This window comes from Canis lupus, chromosome 33 (genome assembly GCF_048164855.1).
Source record: "Canis lupus baileyi chromosome 33, mCanLup2.hap1, whole genome shotgun sequence".
In the NCBI taxonomy this organism is placed as follows: Eukaryota; Metazoa; Chordata; class Mammalia; order Carnivora; family Canidae; genus Canis; species Canis lupus.
In genome coordinates, this window is record NC_132870.1 from 33,384,179 (window position 1) to 33,403,726 (window position 19,548).

At 35.8% G+C, this 19,548-nt stretch overlaps 1 protein-coding gene across 23 annotated transcripts in view; it reads right to left on the bottom strand.

Moving 5' to 3' along the window:
• CAMK2D (calcium/calmodulin dependent protein kinase II delta) overlaps positions 1 to 19,548 on the bottom strand; it is a 309,843-nt gene that overhangs the window by 70,427 nt on the left and 219,868 nt on the right. For all 23 annotated transcript variants that reach the window (XM_072810436.1, XM_072810438.1, XM_072810440.1 and 20 more), the window contains exons 7-8: positions 12,597 to 12,699; positions 4,792 to 4,875 (exon numbers count right to left, since the gene is read on the bottom strand). In XM_072810436.1, the coding sequence (XP_072666537.1) occupies positions 4,792 to 4,875; positions 12,597 to 12,699 (187 nt within the window). The remainder of the gene's footprint in view (positions 1 to 4,791; positions 4,876 to 12,596; positions 12,700 to 19,548) is intronic.

Below are 19,548 nucleotides of genomic sequence, written 5' to 3' on the forward strand. Positions count from 1 at the left end.
ATTGTAATATCTTATGCAAAAAAAATCATACAATTCAAATAGGAAAAGTGTTTAACTCTGACCTACAGGGCCAATGATGGGTAGGACAAAGATCTAGAAGAAGGTCAAGGTCAGTAATATAGGAAGTTAGTCTTCAGATGATAGAAATTATGCCATATAGTAGGGGTGGCAAACTGGCAGTTCTTCCAACATCAGGCAGAAATGAATGCCTGAGTTTGCAATGTGCATTGGGGAGAGTGGTAATCAGGGGAGAGCATGTGTCCATTATCTGACAGGCACAGTTGCTATTTAAGGACAAAAGCATCTTGTTATTAGTTCTTTTGCTTACTTTAGAGGGGCTAGAAACTGATAGTTTTACAAGTAATCTCTTGATAACAAATTATAAAGATAATAAATGTCAACACCTCCCAAAGTGAAAGGTCCGCCAATCTGGCCAAGACATCTATAAACCAACCTGTTTACAACCTCTGCTGTATGGTGTAAGAATCCTAAAATTTGCTGCCCTAAGGAAATTTGCAACTCCTAGGGTAATGCTGTTCAATGTTGGTGTGTATTAGGATAACCCAGTAAGCTTGATAAAATGCAAATTCTTGAGCCTCACCACAGAGAATCTTATTAAGTGATCCTCCAGTGCATCCCAGGAAGCTAAAATTTTGATTAGCACTCAGGTCACTTTGAAGCATGGGTCCATGGTCCACAGTTTGTAAATCATCAAGTTAGGGAAACCATAAATATTTTCTTAAGAAATCTAAGACCAGAGCAAGAAAATATTGGTAGAGGCTATAATTGTGAGTAAAGCTCCATGGGTAGAAGACTAATGAGAATGTGGGTCATAAATGATGAAGACACAGAGACTTGTAATTGTGAAGTATACGTGTGATGGCCAAGTGTAAGGTAATCATAGAACTGGTAATCATAAGCAACAAATGTTGCCCAGTGTAAGGTAAGCATAGCAACAAATTTTACAGTAGGCTTGAGATTTCAAAACTGTCAATACTTTCTTTAAAAAGTGCTTGATGCTGACTTATCTCAGCTGAAATACATAAACAACCCCATAATCTCTAAGGAGAATGAGAACTGTTAGCAGATATATACTCTAAGGTCCAGTAATGACACAAATATTGAAGCTACAGTGTCCATGCAAGAAAAGAATATTTTCCATAATATTCCAAAGGCTCATCAGGTCATGATCATTCTGTGCTAGTCACTAATTTATTACCACTCATAATTGTTCTGATATCTAATTCAGTTAGAGACGTAGTTAAGACCAGGATATGTGTGTGTGTGTGTGTGTGTGTGTGTGTGTGTGTGTGTGTGTGTGTTGGATATGTTTAGATGGGCTTACATTTTTTGAATCAAGATGTAGAAGCAAGTTCTGTTAAAATCCAGTGATTCAGTGACATCTATAAACAACATCTGCTCATTCCATTGGTGAATTATGGAAACAGCTATATATGCAAGAAAGCCATCAAAATCAATTGGTTAATGGTACAAAACAGGGGTATATTCTTGCTTCATTAATGTCTATTATTTGATTTCTAGTAATGGACTAGTTACTTTAAAAGACTGAGTACAGATCAGACTACACTCTGTATGAGGTCTCGAAAACAAGGTAATGGTAGTAAGTACTTGAAATTTCTTATGTACCAGTTTTTGCATATTTCTAATAAAAATAATGTGCAGACTTCTTTTAGCCATTATACTAATAGTGTGCCTCACTCTGCTCCATGTCAACTGCTAAACAGATAATCTGCTGTAGTGAGTACTCACAGCTTAATTCACAGATTAGCTGCCATTCTGCTAAATGTCTTATTTTGCATTTGTTATCTGTGTAGTGTCATTTCCAACTATACTACGCAACGTCTAACCTTGAAAAAAGTATTCACTAGGTAAGAGCCAGTGCTGATGGATGGCTAAAAAAGAGTTTCTCTCAAGATTGCCATAGCCTAAAGGTAATCAAATGATGTGTACATTACCTTGGTGGTTCTTAAATGGGAATGAGAAATGGTGGATCATCTTAGAAATAAAGAGAATTTAATGTAACTTCCATGTTACCTGAGTGAAATGAAAATAAAATAAAATGGTAAAACAACATTTCAAACTCACTCACTGCAGTGATCCAGAATGTAACAAAAGGCAGAAGATTTTATTATGATGTTTATGGAAGGTGGGGGGGTCACTTCCCCCAAATATGTGATATTGGAATATCTAAGACAATTCTGTGGTTACCTTTGTGATCCCAAATACATTTCAAGGCACACTATTTTTAAAAATGTCACAATCTCTAAGGAAAATGGGAACTGTTAGGAAATATGGTCTAAATGGAGCATGGCTTGTCACAAAGGGATTTGGCTGTTTATAGAAAATTGTGGACAGAAAACAAAGGTAAGGATAGACTGAATAAAGTGAGGGTCGTCAGTTAAGCATCTGACTCTTGGTTTTGGCTCAGGTCATGATCTCATGGTCCTGAGCCGATGTCAGGCTCAGTGTGGAGACTGCTTGAGATTTTCCTTTTCTCTCTGCCTCTACCCCTGCTTTCTCTCTCTCTCTCTCTCTCTAAATAACTAACTAACTGAGCACAAAGTGAAAGGTGGCTCTGCCCATGGGAAAACTGAGGTTGAAATTTGTGAGATACCCTATGGCTCTAAGTTTCTAGAGTTATTATGAGATCTGTATGTGTGAATATATGTCTGCAGGTATACATGTACTATCTATCTACTACTTACTTACAGTTCTTAAGAATGGCATATAGCTTAGACAATAAGGAGGCAAGTAACTCTTCACCCATATTTTTTCCTTCTTCCAGCCAAGAGAGAGCTTCTACCCTGTAAGTTACCTCACATTTTACAGATGTGAAATCCTATTATTATAAAATATACATTATAAAAGGTTAGCTATACAAACAATACACCCAAACAAAAAATCCAGAAGCCAATTAGACTCAAATTTACCAAAGTAATATTAAAATTGAGTGTAGTATATTTAGTGAGTGTAAGACAGTGAGTCTAAACTCTGATGATGTCATAGATATTAAAAATGCAGCTGCCTATACTCAGTTCAGACCCACTAAAGCAGAAGACCCACTCAACCACTTCGCACACTGCCTCCTGCCTGTGAAGCAGGTGGGAGAGAGGAGGAGAAAGAGAGAAAGAAGAAAGGATGAAGAATAAAGGAGTTGGGAGGAGGTTAGAGGTAAAGTCTAATGAAGGCAACAAAGAAGCCTCTCAGTGCCTTGCCTCAGCTACTGACCAGTCTCTACCACACTAGCCTGCTGGTGTTTGGGGTCTGAGTGTAGCACACCAGCTACACTCCCCTCAATTGTATCCTCCATAAAACCCATCTATGTCTGCCTGTCTCTCAACACACTCTGCTACTTTTTAAATTCATCAGCAAAGAGAGGTCTGTGATGAGAGCTGATCATTGCAAGGGAAATATGTGAGTTATTTGCCATTAGCATTTAGATTTCAAGAAGGACATTCTGTGACAATGTTCTAACCCAAAGGCATAGAGTTCATGCTTAGAAGATATTCTCAGGCAGGCAGGAAGACGACATAGCTTGGGGTACACATAAAACATTACCCTTTAATTAATCCAACTTTTAGAGTAATAGCTGTTTGCATTTTAAATTTCTTTACAAACTATAAAATGCTTTTATTTGACCTCCATACAACTCTATGAGGGCAATATTTTCCTGTTTGACAGGTAAAGAAACCAACTCAGAGATACTAGAGATAGGGTTAGTAGGTGCAAAGCAAAGATCTGAATGCAGGCATTATGACTCCAGATACAGTGCTCCTCCCATAACTGCTTTCCTAGGAGTGGAGGTAAGTCTAAAGGCCCAGGATGCATTCAGTTTAAGATCAAACACCAAGTTGCTATTGCTAATAGGATAAAGCTGACAAGAAATATAGTGTGGTTACTGATAGGTTAGGGATAACTATTACTATGAAGTAGTGGTAATAAATTATTATTTTTTCACTAGAGCCAAATCTAAAAAGTTATTTTCGGAATCAAAAAAGTTTTCATTTTTGTTATCAACTCTTTCCGGGCTTACTGACAAACACCAAAGGCAATGGAGTCTGTTTGCAGCACACTAAAGCCAAACTATTTATAGACTTGTAGCGATGGCTGTTTCAGGAACCTAGAGGACTACTTTGTGTCAGTAACACCAGTTGAAAAATATTTCAGTGCATCCTATAGTATCCCTTTTATTTCGGGTTTTCACCTATTTGCTGTATATGTTAACATAGAGAAATTCCATTTAAAAACTGGTGGGAATCCTCCACATTAAGTGTCTTTGAGCCTGCACAGGATTCTCATTTGATTGGAGTTGGTTGCTAAAGGCCTAATTCTGAGTTCAGTCCATAGGACAGACCAGTTTCAGCCTTTTCCAAGATCCACTTTTTCTCTCTTAATCCCTGCCAACCAAACATGTTGTGCAAACATGGCATCTGTTATAAGGACTGCCTGAATGAGGTGGCAGGACAACAGTATAAATGCATGGCCACTAGTGGAGATGCTCTGTGTCCCTGGTCTCAGTGGTTCCTGATACTGGAAGCACTAACATTGTCTGGGAACTTGCTAAAATTATAGATGCTCCCACTCTAGACCTCCTTAATCAGATGCAGTAATCTGTGCTTTAACCAGCCTTCCATGTGACCTGTTGTAGGCTGAAGTTTGAGAACTACTATTCTAAGCTGATTCTAGTGAGCATCAACTTCAAATTTAAAAAATACTATTTTTAATTATACTGGTATACTGCAAAATTTGCAAGGAAATATGATTCCTTACCACATGCCCACATATCCACTGGCTTTCCATAAGGATCTTTACGTAAAACTTCTGGAGAAAGATATCCGGGTGTGCCAGCAAAACCTAAGAAAAAAAGGTTAATGAGTCAGAGTTCATTTGACAAAACCAAGAAACAGGAAACTAAGGAAGAAAATATTTTTGGGGATTTTTGATCTGATGATATGCTTGTCAAGAGAAAACCAGGCCTAAAATAATGTACACTAGTTTCTCTCTATTGCAGTATCACACTAACCTGCTTTGTAGCTAATTAGAAAAAAAATGCATTTTTTCCCAGATATGAATGTTATTCTATTGTACCATACAGTCAGAATTTTTACTTAAGTCTACTTGGTTAGTTCTTATTCTCACTTACTTATGCAAGATTTGAAAATAAACCTTTGAAGGGGATCAGAACATACCACCCCAAAATATGTCACTGTGGCATAGTGATTATTTTTAGCTGAAGGCAACTGAGAATCAGCAGATGTATGACAGGCTCTTTAATCTTCTCCTTTTTACCTAAAAGTAGGGCATAAATTCTTGTGAAAAGGTGCCCTCCCTGTACCAGGAAGAAGGGAAAATTCCTGGCACAGGAGTTGGTGCCAAGATGGATCTATACAAACCAACCTTACTAAAATAACCTTGATCTTCCATTAGTGTCCTTATAGGTTTCCTTGTTATTTCCCCACAATTTAATACCCCCAGCCCTAACTAACTCCTTTTCTCTTTGTCTTGTCAAATCGCCACATTTTATCACTCTTTGTTAAAACGGGACAAGAGCTTCTAAGGCTGGCCTTTCTTTAGGTCTTCATTAATTTTCTAGAAAGGCCCCTGTGTGTATGTAAGAGTTAAAATATTAACATCAAAAGCACTGTATGCTTTTCTTCTGTTCATCAGTCTTTTGTCAGTTCAACTCACAGGCCCGAGCCACAGACCTAAGAGGGGAAAGAAAAAGTCTTTCCTTTCCTATATCTGAAAAGAAATAGGGAGAAATTTGAAGATAGGGTTAGAACTTCGTAAGAAATGATAGTTAACATGATACCGATATAATTTTGAGACACACCTATAAAACAAAAGGACAAAAAAACTAGATCCTAAGTAAATATTTTTCAAAGTGAGGTAGTCTATGGGGTGGTAATGGGGCTGAGTATTTGAAGAATTCACCAGGAGAAGAAATAAACCCTAAATATATCAAAGAGATCACTGTGTTCTAATAAATAGTCAGTGCGTACTTAAAACTGTCAACTAAAGAGAAGACTCAGGAACATCTGTATGAATCACTATTGAACAAGTATCAACTAGAATTTTAAGAGAGAGATGTGGTAAGAAAAAGAAAATGGTAAAATAAAAGTGGAACAAAAGTTTCACTATTGTATAAATCAATGTAAAGCATACTTTCTGATAAAGTATGCTTAAATAATAATCAATTTAGAGTTAGGACCTAGAGTGACATTTTTCTTATTTCTAAAAATAATAGCTTTCAAATAAAAATAGCTACTTTTAAAAAGATCCAAAATAACTATTTGCAAGTTTTATTTAAAGATACCCCCAAAATTGGAACCATTTCTTTAAAGGGATACGTAATCAGGAATTCCTCTGACCACAAATCACTGGAGAAGCTCATCATATATTTACTAGGATTGAAAGGGCTCAAGAAAGGAGCCTTTTCTTCCTATTTTCAAATTTATTAAGTACAAACAATGTGCAAAAAGGTATAAAAACAAGTGTGTGTGTGTGTGTGTCTGTGTGTGCAGAGAGAGAGAGAGAGAGAGAGAAAGTAGCATGGTTATTCCTCTGAACAAAATTACCTTAGAAAACGAGGCAAAGGATTGTGGATTTTATCCCTTCTACCCCTTTATTACTTTTCCTTTCCTTTCTTGTGGAGGAAGATGGAGTGGACAATGAGAAGGGATTCCAAAAAAAGACGCCTGTAAAGTAGTTTAAGCTTCACATGGACCATAGTGGATCCACCTCTATTCTTAAACTTTACTTAAAAGGAGCATTTGCCTCTCAGGTGTGAGGTGAAAGAATTCCTGAGTAATCACGGTGGTTCCATTACCAAAGTTTGAAGATTACATCAAGGAGTGATGTGGAGTCAGCTAATTCCAAGGCAGGGATGGGCATAAGAGTCCTAAAGAGCTACTGGGTATGCCTCATCTGCTCTTATTCCAATGATCCCTTTCCAACTCCTCCCAAGATGAGACACAAAGGAACCCAATGAGAAACCAATGCCAAACTCCAGATTAAAGACCAAGTTCCTAGCCTACATTTTAAGACCCTGTATTACCTGGTTTCCCTTCATTCAACCAACATGATTTCTTTCTACTCTTGAGCATTTGACCTTATTAATCTTTTTAAGGTCTCTTGAAACAAATTTCTCATTCTTGCCATTGATGTTATTTTTTCTGTTCCTTAAAACCTCAATTTCTACTTTTACCTTTTCTTTAACAGAGAGTGGACTCTAAATTATTTCCATCTTAGAGATCTCCTTAGCTAACTACAATTCTCAGTGGTCCTTCCTCACTCTGAATTTCTACCACCCTTTTATATACAATCTATAACCTCCTACCTAGAATTAGTAAACTTTAATATAGGTATTAAATTTCTTAGAAGAATATATTTCCTAGAGGAGGAAATGTTAATGATACTTCATCTAGGTATAAAGATAAAGAAGAATTCATTAAGTGACTAAGAAATGAAAAGATAATTTTAAATGTAAATTATTACAAACCTTTTCTGGAGACTAAAATGTTAAGAAAACACCATCATGTTCATTCTTATTTAATATAATTATCATTTGAGCATCAGTGGGGTCCTTAGTCCTAAGACTATTGAAGCATATTTTAAATATATAAACATAAACGAACTGTGTACTGTGCAATGTGTTCTCATGAATACCAAAATACTTAGGGTAAGACAGGAAAAGCCTTTTTTAGCAGGAGATTACTCATAAGAATCTCATTTATCATGATATATGCTATTAGCTGGGAAATTATGAGAGCTTGCCTTCTCTAGAGGTAGTATGTGCTTCTTAATCCGAAAAACCAAAAGGAATATCAGAACAGACCAAAATCAAAACATAATTACTTACTGTTGGGAATCCAAATAATTATAATGGGTATTCATTGCATTTTAAAAACACCAATATTTTTTTATATTTTATTTAAATTCAATTTGTCAACATATAACACTCAGTGCTCATCTCATCATGTGCCCTCCTTAATGCCCATCACCCAGTTACCCCAACCCCCCATCCACCTCCCCTTCTGAAACTCTTTGTTTTCCAGAGTTAGGAGTCTCTTATGGTTTGTCTTTCTCTTTAATTTTTCCCCACTCAGCTTCCCCCCTTCCCTTATGGACCCTTTCACTATTTCTTATATTCCACATATGAGTGAAACTATATGATAATTGTCTTTCTCTGACTTATTTCACTCAGCATAATACCCTCCAGTTTCATCCATGTCGAAGTAAATGGTAGGTATTCATTCTTTCTGATGGCTGAGTAATATTCTGTGAGAGTGTGTGTGTGTGTGTGTGTGTGTGAGCGTGTGTGTGTATATCACACCTTCTTTATCCATTCATCTGTCAAAGGACATCATGGCTCCTTCCACAGTTTGGCTATTGTGGGCATTGCTGCTGTGAACACTGAGGTGCAGGTGTCCCATCATTTCACTATCTCTGCATCTTTGGGGTAAATACCCAATAGTGAAATCATAAAACCCTCATTATTTTTAAAGAGACATAGTATTAATCAAGCAAAACAATTTTTCTATGAAGCAAGATGGTTATTCTTTTTTCTTAGCAGCAAAAAGGAACTAGAAATATACTGCAAATAGCACTTCTAATCCCACAGGAGAAATGGGCTATATTTGGATATTTCTCTTTGGTAAATTTTCTAGCCATCTTAAAACAAGTGTAATGATACAGGGTGTTACTTCTAGCTTTTTGGCTAGTAATCAAATAGAACAGGGCTAGGAAGACAGACAAAATTATCATGAGAAAAAGAAACATTAAGACTTACAAATGAGAATTAAAAAACACAATAAACAGCTTCTATAAGCTTTGTGTAGTTTTATTTTTCTTATCTGTAGTAGACTTCTTATATTTATTATAATAAAATTGAGCAAAAGCCTGAAATTCTGGCATTACACAAAATGAAAAAAGAGTTCTGCTCTTGTCTTAAAATTAAAATAACTTATTTTATTAAAAATAAAAAGGTTCCCCTCCCTATCACTGATAATACATTTTAAAAGATAAAATTAATCAGTCAAGGGGAATGGGCCTTAAGGAGAGCACTTGATGTAATTGAGCACTGAGTGTTACATGCAATTGATGAATCACTTAACTCTACCCCTGAAACTAATAATATACTATATGTTAACTAACTTTAATATTTTGAAGATTTATTATTTATTCATGAGAGACACAGAGAGAGAGGCAGAGACACAAGCAGAGGGAGAAGCAGGCTCCATGCAGGGAGCCCGATGTGGGACTCGATCCCAGGACTCCAGGATCATGCCCTGGGCCAAAGACAGGCGCCAAACCGCTGAGCCACCCAGGGATCCCCACTACTTTAATTTAAATTAAAAAATAATCAGTCAAATACATGACACTATTATGGTAGATAATACTGAATAAAAATCAAACCAAGTCATTCATACTAAAACAGGTATTTACTTTAAAATCTGTGATATATCTGGTAGTACACCCAGAAGATATATAGTTTACCACATGCCTCCTTTTCCTCAGGTGGGTTACCATGAGGATTCACTTGCATAGAATAAGCTGAAAAGAAGCTAAAGAAGAAAAGAAAAAGAAAAACTTGTGCATTCTCTTAAGCTTATAAAGTGATTTTTCTACATTTTTTGAAATGATGAATTTTCTTAGGACTTCTAATGCACCTCCTAAAAATCATTATTCTAATAGGGATCTTAGTAAGAACATAAGGGTTATAATATCACACTGAAAAAGAAATGGGGATTTTATTCTAATCTGTCATTCTTTCTCTGGAATCAAATCACTTTTAGAAATAAATGATTGCAATGTGAAATGTGTGTACACTTTTATTTAAATGCTATTGCTAAAAAAATAAAAAATAAAAATAAATTAAAAAAATAAATGCTATTGCTTTTGCTAATTTGATATTGGGTTTTTTACTGATTGATTTGCTCAACAAGTTTCACTGAACAGGCAAAGAACTGTGACATTGTGCTTCATGCCAAGATGGTTTTGAAAACGTATTCAACATCTTTCGTAGCCCAGGGAATACCTATGGATTCATAATGGTCTTGCGAAGAAGTGTTTATTATCACTGCTTACAAAGAGGACATGTACTCACAGAGTTAAAGTGACTTGCCCAATACTATATATCTATTAAGAATCAGACCCAGGATATGAGCTTGGGTATTCTAATTCAAAAAGCAGAATTTTTTTTCTACTACACACAATCCTGCCCTCAAACAGCTTGTGATCTAAAACAGGAGATAAAACACAGAGCTCAAAAACAGGGGAGATTTAAGGTGCTCAATTATATCAGTCTTCTAAGTATGAAGCCAAGTTGCCGATGTTAATTTGCAGCATTAGCTGCAAAGCTTGTCTTGTTCCTAACATCTTATCATCACCTTACACCCAGTTCTGGCAATTATATCCCTAGCCTAAATCCCTGTTTTAGTGTCCTGCTTCATACCCTGAATTTTGTGAAGCAGATGAGATTAGATGTGACTAGAGTTCAACCTCTGGGTCTTTGATTTCTTCTACACAGACCTCCTTAGAGCTCAGAGTCACTGTCTGTTCTGCAAGTTATCTGGAATTTGCTTGCTCTTGTACTCCTTGGCTCAAGCTGTCATCATGCATAATTTGAACTACTGTATTAGCCTAACTGGTTCCCTGCCTTGAGAGTAAGTATCCTTAACACACTCTCCACATTGTTACCCACAAAATCATTATATAACAAACCTAATTATGTCCTTCCCTACTTAAAATTTTTCACAGGATTCTTGAAACTTCTAGGATAAAAGCCAAATCCTTCCAAAGCACACAAAATCCTTTCCCACCTAATTATCTACCATTTATCCCAGTATACTTTATACTTTAGCTATATCAAACTTCTTGTTATTCCTTAAATAGAAACACGTTTCACGCCTCTGAGATTTTGCATGTGCTGATCCTTCTGTCTGGCCTTCATCTCCTTACATGTTAGTGAACAAACTCTCATTTACCCATTAGGGAAACAAGCACTATCCCAATCACCAAAACTTTCCCCAGAGGCAGAATTTCATACTTCTTCTCTTGTGTTCCAGAGCACCTTCACATGTGCCTCTGTTAAGATGCTCCCACATTGCACAGTAAATAGTCATTGTCAGCATCTTGAGGGGCAGACCTCCTGCTTAATATAAGCACCCCCTTTAATTACTCTGCCCATCTCTGTGATAGCCTGTTACTTACTGGGGGACTCCAACTTCAAGTCACCATATACTCTTTATCTCTGTCAACCGTGCTCTTACCCAGGATACAAAGATGCCTCTGAACCTCCAATTTACAGTACTTATTCTAAGCCCTAACTTCTTTCAGTTTGCAATTAATATGAACAAGCTTACTCATATGTCAAAATATGACAAACCAAATGCCAAGTTTGGAGATACTTAATTCATTTGGTGGGTAAAGAGAGACTTAATGTAAGCAGTGGTATTAAGCTTAGGAGGAATCATGGACAAGGCCAACAGTAAGATACTACTGAGATAGGACAGGAAGCAGAAAATGAGGTCCTAAATTAAGCTGCCTATAGACAAGATGGGAGAAGGCTGTCACATCATCCAGGCTCATTTACTAGCTGGGACAGATTAGAGACAATGGTGAACCCTGGGGACTCTGTGCACACCTTAAATTTAGGCAAACAAAGAAAGTCTTTGCATATAAAATGAAATGAGTAATTATATTTTGGGTGCTTTTTCTATTTGCAGTTGTTGTTCACAGGAAAAGCAATCAGAAACAAAGAGCATTTAAAAAACGATCTAACCTCAATACACTGAAAGTCAAAAAAGAAGTAAGATCGAGGCTTGAGGAGAGGTTATATTTTGGGAGATTACACGAAGAAAAATGGGTCAGTACTGGGAAATGGCAAAAACAGAGGCAAACACACACACAAAACCAGTGAATAAAATAACCTAACAGGATAAATACTGAGACAATACACAAGCCTGGTTAGAAATGCTCTAATTTAAACTTAGAGTTAATTTTTTCCTTCATTGTAAAGAAACAGAAATTTCATCATACAGAAATTTCAAAATTATCAGAATTTTAGAGCAGAAACCAGCAGTTTGAAGAAATAGAAGATAATTAAGATGAACACACACATATAAACACTATTATATTTTTAAAACTTTAATTTGTTAACCACAAAATATGTGGAAATATTATATTTCCTGAGTATCTACTATTTACACAGCAGTTTTTGGCATCCGGTAAGGTTCTATGTAAACAATCACTTTTCTCCCAAATAAAAAGTGACCTTCTAACATTGCAAACCTCCCTATTAATTGTTAGTGTAAGAACTATTTTCTCACTCATTTTTTTAAGGAAAAGTCTATACATATTACTACTCTTGTATTAATATTTTCTCTTAAATTATTTCTAGATAATATATACCTTTTAATGTCAGTAAAATTAAGTGCCTATAAAGGTCTAATATCTTCAGTTTAGTCAGGTTGTTGTTAGAAGGAACATTTCTGTCTTATTTTGGCTGGGAAGTGGGTTATGATCAGGCAGAAGAGAATGAACAGCATGAAATAGAGAGAGGCCCTACTCACCAAACCACGCCTGCTGGTCTCCTTGAACTTCTATGGCTAAGCCAAAGTCTGCCAGTTTCACAGCTGCTCCCTTGGATTTGCTAGCTAAAAGCAAATTCTCAGGCTTTATTTAGAAAGAAAAAATAGAGACTGAAGTGAGAACCTATTTTAAGAGACTACTCAAAACTAACAACATTTTGTAAGATTGGGGCGGGGGGGGGGGGGGAGTCATGCACTGTCCTCTCTCCTGGAGACTGTCATTCCTAAATCCCAGGGAAAATATGGTTAGAAAAATGATTACAAATTATCATGTGTACAGGCTTCAGACAGATGCATAAAAGTATTGGAGAGATACTGGGAAGAAGAAAGAATACACTTGGGGAGAGATCAAATGAACGGAAGCACCTGTCTTGACCTGCTCACATGCTTCCAAGGGCTGGTGAGGTCCAGACTTGGCCATGGACATTGACTTAGAAGCCTAATAGAGCACAGACATTTTCAGCAGAAGGAAACTTGGCAAAATGATAACAAGAGTTGGACCAATCTACAGACATTTGGCAAATGAAACTGTGCAAATTAAATCCTAGTTGACTTCAAGAGTTTGGACCCAAATGTAGTGATTTTGATTTCTCAATGTTTCCAAACAATTTCTGTACAAATTTTGGAGTCTTATTCTGAATTATGTAATAATTGCTGTCTTTAAGAATCTGTTTATTCTTAAAGGCAGTAAGACTGTACTACTATTTGCCAAATGTTATAGTTAGCTTTTTTCCTTATAAGCCAGTTTTTAAAAACATAATTTATATGCCTACAAAGTGTGATTCAAAGCATTCCTTATACATTTGTTCTCATATCTTGGAATACTATAAGAAAGATACATTTTTATTTTCTTGGTTATTTATCATTATTCAAGGACTGACAATTCAGTCTTGGAATAAGGCTGTGTTTATATCACTGTTTCCCAACCAGGCCATCGAGACACACTGGAACTTTGAAAATAGGCACCAGAGCAAAGTCTTGAATTTCCCTGATCCACCTCTGTGAATTTTAGCCTTAATTAAGGGAGAAGACCATCAGAAAGAGGAGGCTGAGTAATACATACAGTGAAGTCTACCATCCCCAGGTATCTGGTATCTAGTATATAGCTGGATTGGTACATTCATATGTGGGAGAGTAGTTCAACATCTTCTTCCACTGGGTAAACCCCAGCAAATTTAGAGGTGTGCCTCAGACTGAAAAAAGTTGGGAAATAATGGAATCTACAAGTGCCAAAACAATTGTCTGGAAATTTAAATATTCAGGTCATTCAAATTGGTTCTGCTTATGTGTTGGCAAACTAATTCAATATTTTTTGGCATGAAATAGCTACTTTTTTTCTTACTGAATTAAGCAATTCAGTTGGTTGTTTTGACCTTGCATAAACACAGCCTAAACCAATATCTAATTTATTAATTAAGCCAGCCATGCAAATTAGCAAAGACTCATAACCAGAACTTGAAAAAATTAGGTTAAGTCTATAAGAAATAAGAGTATAGGCAAGTAAGTTTTAATCAAGTACCATACTTCTTCAGGCTATTGCTGTTCACTGCCATCAGATTCATCACTATTATGACAATTGGTAACTGTAAGGAAAACTTTGTAATTTCTTAGGGCTGATAGGGTTTTTAAATTATCTCAACACTAAGTACATGATAATTTGGACACTGGGATGAAGATGTCTCAAGAATATGAAAGATCTCCATGCTGAAATAACTTTTAGTAAAAACTTAACATTCAAAATTACTTGGAACTCTAGTTATCTATTAATGTAATACAGTACCTAACCATATTATGTTACTAATACTTGACATTTTATTCTCACAACTAAAATTTGTAGCCTACTACATTCATGCATTTTCTAATTTAATCACAAAGTGATTTGAAGCTATTAATTTATGAAATAAATGACTTGGAAAAAAACCACTCGAACTGTAAGCAATAGTTTAATTCTTTGTAACCTTCACATTCAAAAGCACTGAGATATCTGAGATCTCTGCTAACACACATCTGTCCTATTTTGTCAACCACAGATTCATTCAAGGAAAGAGTTCCAATCCCTTTAGAAGTCAATCATTTTAGGTCTTTTAAATCAAGTGGTACTGAAGGTTCTTGAGCAAATGCCAGTGCCAACAGTGAATAAACTTTTAAAATATTTAATGTGTTTTTATTCTTATCACTAGATCAAATAAGTTTCTGCACAGTGCTGTGTGCATTATGCCCTTACACACCAAGTATCTGCCAATTCAGAAGAAATGTAACACCTTAGAGTTTTATCATGCATGGCCTCTGAATGACTTGGACAAATATTCATACCTAGAGATGACCTAGAAGACCTCTCTATGGGGCCTTGTGAGTCATCCAGGGAAATAATCCCTCTGGATCAGTGTTTTACCTTATACCCATGAAGACTGTTCAGCTGCAGTTATGTACAGGAAAAGGCAGGGTTCTTTCAAGGTTATTGTGTAGATTTAAAAATTAACAGCACTAAAATGGCTTCATGTTTTTACATATTTTTAAGCAAACCTAAAATATAGAATTATGGAATGTAAACTGAAAAATTAAGATGTTTACTGACTTTATTAAAGGATTATTTGCTTTATAAAATGTTTCATCACAAGATTGTTTCTAATGGCCAGCTGCAAGGAAACATTAGAAATAGCACACAATTTTGATTTATATACGACCCTTTGGAATATATTCAAAATTTGAATTATCCTATTATATTTTACCACTTATATAGTATCCAACTTAAATTTGTGTTGCACTATGAAAGCTCATTGGCATGTAGGTTAGTTCAAATTTTGAACACCTATAGAAAAGAAGATAATTTGTGATTGTATTTAACAAAAGCTGAAATAGTAGAATCTTTCAGCTAATTAGTGGCTGCTTCCTTAAAAAGGATCACCGCTATTATCTGCTACTATTCAAGTATTTTGATTTTCTAAAGCAAATGAGAAAGGTAAAATCAGAAACAATGCTCTTCCAGTGTACAGCTGAACACGAGAGAAATTGGCAACACAATGCTCTAGGAAAAAGATGGAGAGATAGGTTTATGTCCTGGGACTGACTGTTATTAACTGTTATTGACTATGGGTAACTCATAGACTCTTGGAGCGAATTAGTTCCTTCATCTCTCAAACAAACATGTATTTCATCACAGTATACATAAAAGTATAAAATCTCACTGGATTTTATCATAAGAGCTCTGTACTCTGTATGGAACAATATACACATTAGTGATTATTACACTCCAGTGCAGCTGGCCATGTCTATGTGCACGATACAGAATATTCACAATGAATGTTCATAACTTGAGGGATGTCTATATTCTTAAATTTAACTCAGTCTATTATGCTAATCTTTATGTATTGAGATTATCTCTAAATTCCTATAATGAATCACTTTTTAGGTTGGCTTTTAAATAGATTCTACTGACATTCTCACACACAGGTTCCTTGCCCACCCAATTGCTTTCTAATGATGCAGGATTTTCCATGACATCTGGTCTTAGTGTCAACAACCATTTATAGCATATCAGCTGTAATGAGCAGCAACTGTTGGCAAGTTTTGTTCTGTACTTCCATATGGATGCAATGGCAACATCTTTCATTGTGATTTGAGATTTTCTGGAATCTGTTCAAATATCTCAAAGTACCTAGGAAACTTGCTGGGTCACTTTTAGGGACTGGAACTGACTTGGGAGATAAAATAACTCAAACCCCTCAATCTCCAAATGAAGTAGGGAGATCCAAAAAAGATGGAGGATTTTGAAGCCAGATTTCTTGATTTCTTCTTTTAAAGATGTAATACTGAGGAAACTCATCCAATGGCATAAAAATGGATCATTTTCAAAGATAGTTCACTCAGTAGATGGTTGCAAAAGAATATGAAATACTTAAAAGTATTTATTACCCATATCCAAATCAAACAAGAGGGGAAACTTATGAAACACGAGCCATAGTTTCATTTCAATCTTCTCAAAAGTCTCCCAAACACATGAGAATTCTTAGTGTGATCTTTATTAAGTAACTGATTTGGCAAAGGTGATGATCATCTTCAGCATTCGTCATATCACAGATTTATCCATGTACATATGTGATCATCTAGCCAACAAAACTCAAACATTACAAATTTTTATGTGTAGTGAAATGTGTTTTACTTTATAGTTTTTTTCTTCTTGAATATCATAAAATAGCTAGTTATTAATTTTATTCCTATTAATTAATTTTTTTTAAATTTATGATAGGCACACAGTGAGAGAGAGAGAGGCAGAGACACAGGCAGAGGGAGAAGCAGGCTCCATGCACCGGGAGCCCGACGTGGGACTCGATCCCGGGTCTCCAGGATCACGCCCTGGGCCAAAGGCAGGCGCCAAACCGCTGCGCCACCCAGGGATCACCTATTAATTAATTCTTAAGTTTCTCTGGATATTACTTTTTAAGAGTTGAAATTATCTAGTATTAATTTTTTCAACATAAAGTTAAGCATTCTGTGCTTTGTTGTGTTTTTTAGTCACTTTTCCTTTGCCAAAGAACGTGTGAACGAAGCTCCTAGAAATAATCTAAGTCAAAGTTTGCATGGATTGAAAAGCTTGAATATCAAGCTCCTCGTGCACATGGTAGAAGCTCTTCTGAATACACAGTACAAGTGACTTTTGCTTTTATTTTTATATGGAATGAATACTTGAATTTATGCACTTAGCACAGGGAGCTGATGCACTGTGCTGTAAGTCTGGTTGGGAAGAATGACTTCTACCACTATGCATATATGGGTAAGTTCTTAAGAATCATCTGTTCTCCATTACTATTTTTTTTATTGACTTCTACACTATTAGCACATAGACTGAAATCAGCAGAGTGGAGTACAACCACAGTGGGACTGACAATTACCTACTGTTTCTCTAAGGCCTGACACACAGCAGTCAGGTTCAATAAACAAACACAATAATGACCAATGAATTATGGAATTTATCACTTACATAGTTTGTGTCTAAAACACCTAGACATACATTATACATAGTTCTTTAAACTTTTATCTAAGTATACTTCTGAGAGAAGTGGAATAATCGCAATTTTATGATTATTCAAAGTGTAGATTCACAATTTGATTTATGTACTACTAAAGAGGATTTACTGAATGCATGTCGTATTCCCCTAGAAAATTAATTTTTCTTTTCTGATCTTAAATTTTATTCCTCTAAAATAGTCTTTAAACTCCTCCATCTCCAAAATTATCATCTCCATCAAAATCTATTCTCCTTCCCTCTTGCTGCCCTCTCCCTTCCATTCATCTCTCCCTCTCTCTCTCTCATAACCATCCATTGATCTAATGACTTTTCCATTAAATAAAATTGTTTTTCAGGAGAGTTAGAATAAAAAAAAAGCAGCATTCTCTGCTGAGGCAATTTACAGGTGTTGGTATGTGACTAAAAGGTTATTGTATGTATGAAGCTTCCTATTCATCTAGATGCTGTTCATAAAGTAGTTTGGTAACCATTTCTGATGAACCTTGAAGAAATCTTACTATATTGTGTGAAATATGTTATATGATAAAGCAGAACTGTCTTCTTTGACTAACTTCTGTTACTGGATTTACACAAATTGTATTCTTCAGGCTGTTAAATGAAAGAACACATCTGATTTGATATCCTCTATTTCCCATGACCTCAAGAGTTGTCACTTTTTAAGGCAATCTCTCTTTCACCTAATATATTTTTGGATGAAGTATTCATCTAACATCTTTCCTTATTTCTGTGAGGAACTGCATTGATACATATTTTAAAATGATCTATAATTCAGTGGCCTGTAGATTTTGTCCACACAAGGTTTATGCTTCTTTTGCTCTGTAATTTATGTCACAGCTCTGACAGTGCCTCAGTAGGTGCTCAAGTTATGTTTGAAGAATGTTTGTTCCTTTCTTTTTATACCTGAATTTTCAATGATTAGTTCACAAACACTCAACACTGAGTTACAGTAATTTACTCTTTATAAACAATCTATTTTTAGGCAGTCCAGACTGATTATCTTGATGTGGCCTAAATCAAATGTGGCAAATGAATTTCGTTCTTTTCTATGTCTCATTTTCCAAAGGCTGTGACCAATGCCACTTTACTGATTTCCTAAATAAGAAATTTTTACTTTGGACACCAATCTATAACAGATGTGTTGCCTCTCAACTCCATATTATATCTTAAGTATAACTTAAACTTAATCTCTTTCCTAATGATACAGATTTTGTACAGCTCTGGAAGATCCATAAGCAGGATCATTTTAATCATTTGACTCACTAAACTTAGAACCATTTCCCAATTCTTAATGTTGCTGGCAAAATTACTTTCTCATTGTTTGACCTAATTTTTGGCCTCTATAAAGTTTTCAATTTATCCAATTAACGAATTGAGAAGTGGTTAACAATTAAGTGTGCAGACTCTGGAACCAAAATGCTTGGACACAAATCATAACTTACTAGCTGAGCGACCATGAACAAGTTCATTCATCCATGGTTGCTAAATCCCTCCTCATGCAACAAGGGGGAGAGATCAAAGTGCCTTCCTCATAAAGCTATTGTTAAGATTCATATGATAACACAGTACAGGGTACATGGTAACTGCCTGATAAATGGCAGCTATAATCATTTTTATTACTAACGTCCTGTCTTGATCCAAATCCTCCCAAAGACAAGAGTCATATTCCTGAACTATAGTACTATAATTATGTCACCACTGCTAGATACTCCTTAATACTGCTTGGATCTGACACTGGATGCACCTTAGACGGAAGGTTTGTGTATCCACTACATACTGTCTGGTTGTGACTGATATGCTTCCTTAATGCTAATATCCCACCACACGGAGCCTTCTCCTATTGTTTGTTTCTGGGACATCCTCCAATTGTCTGCTATGCCTCAGCCTTGTCTCTAGGTTCTTATAATTTTC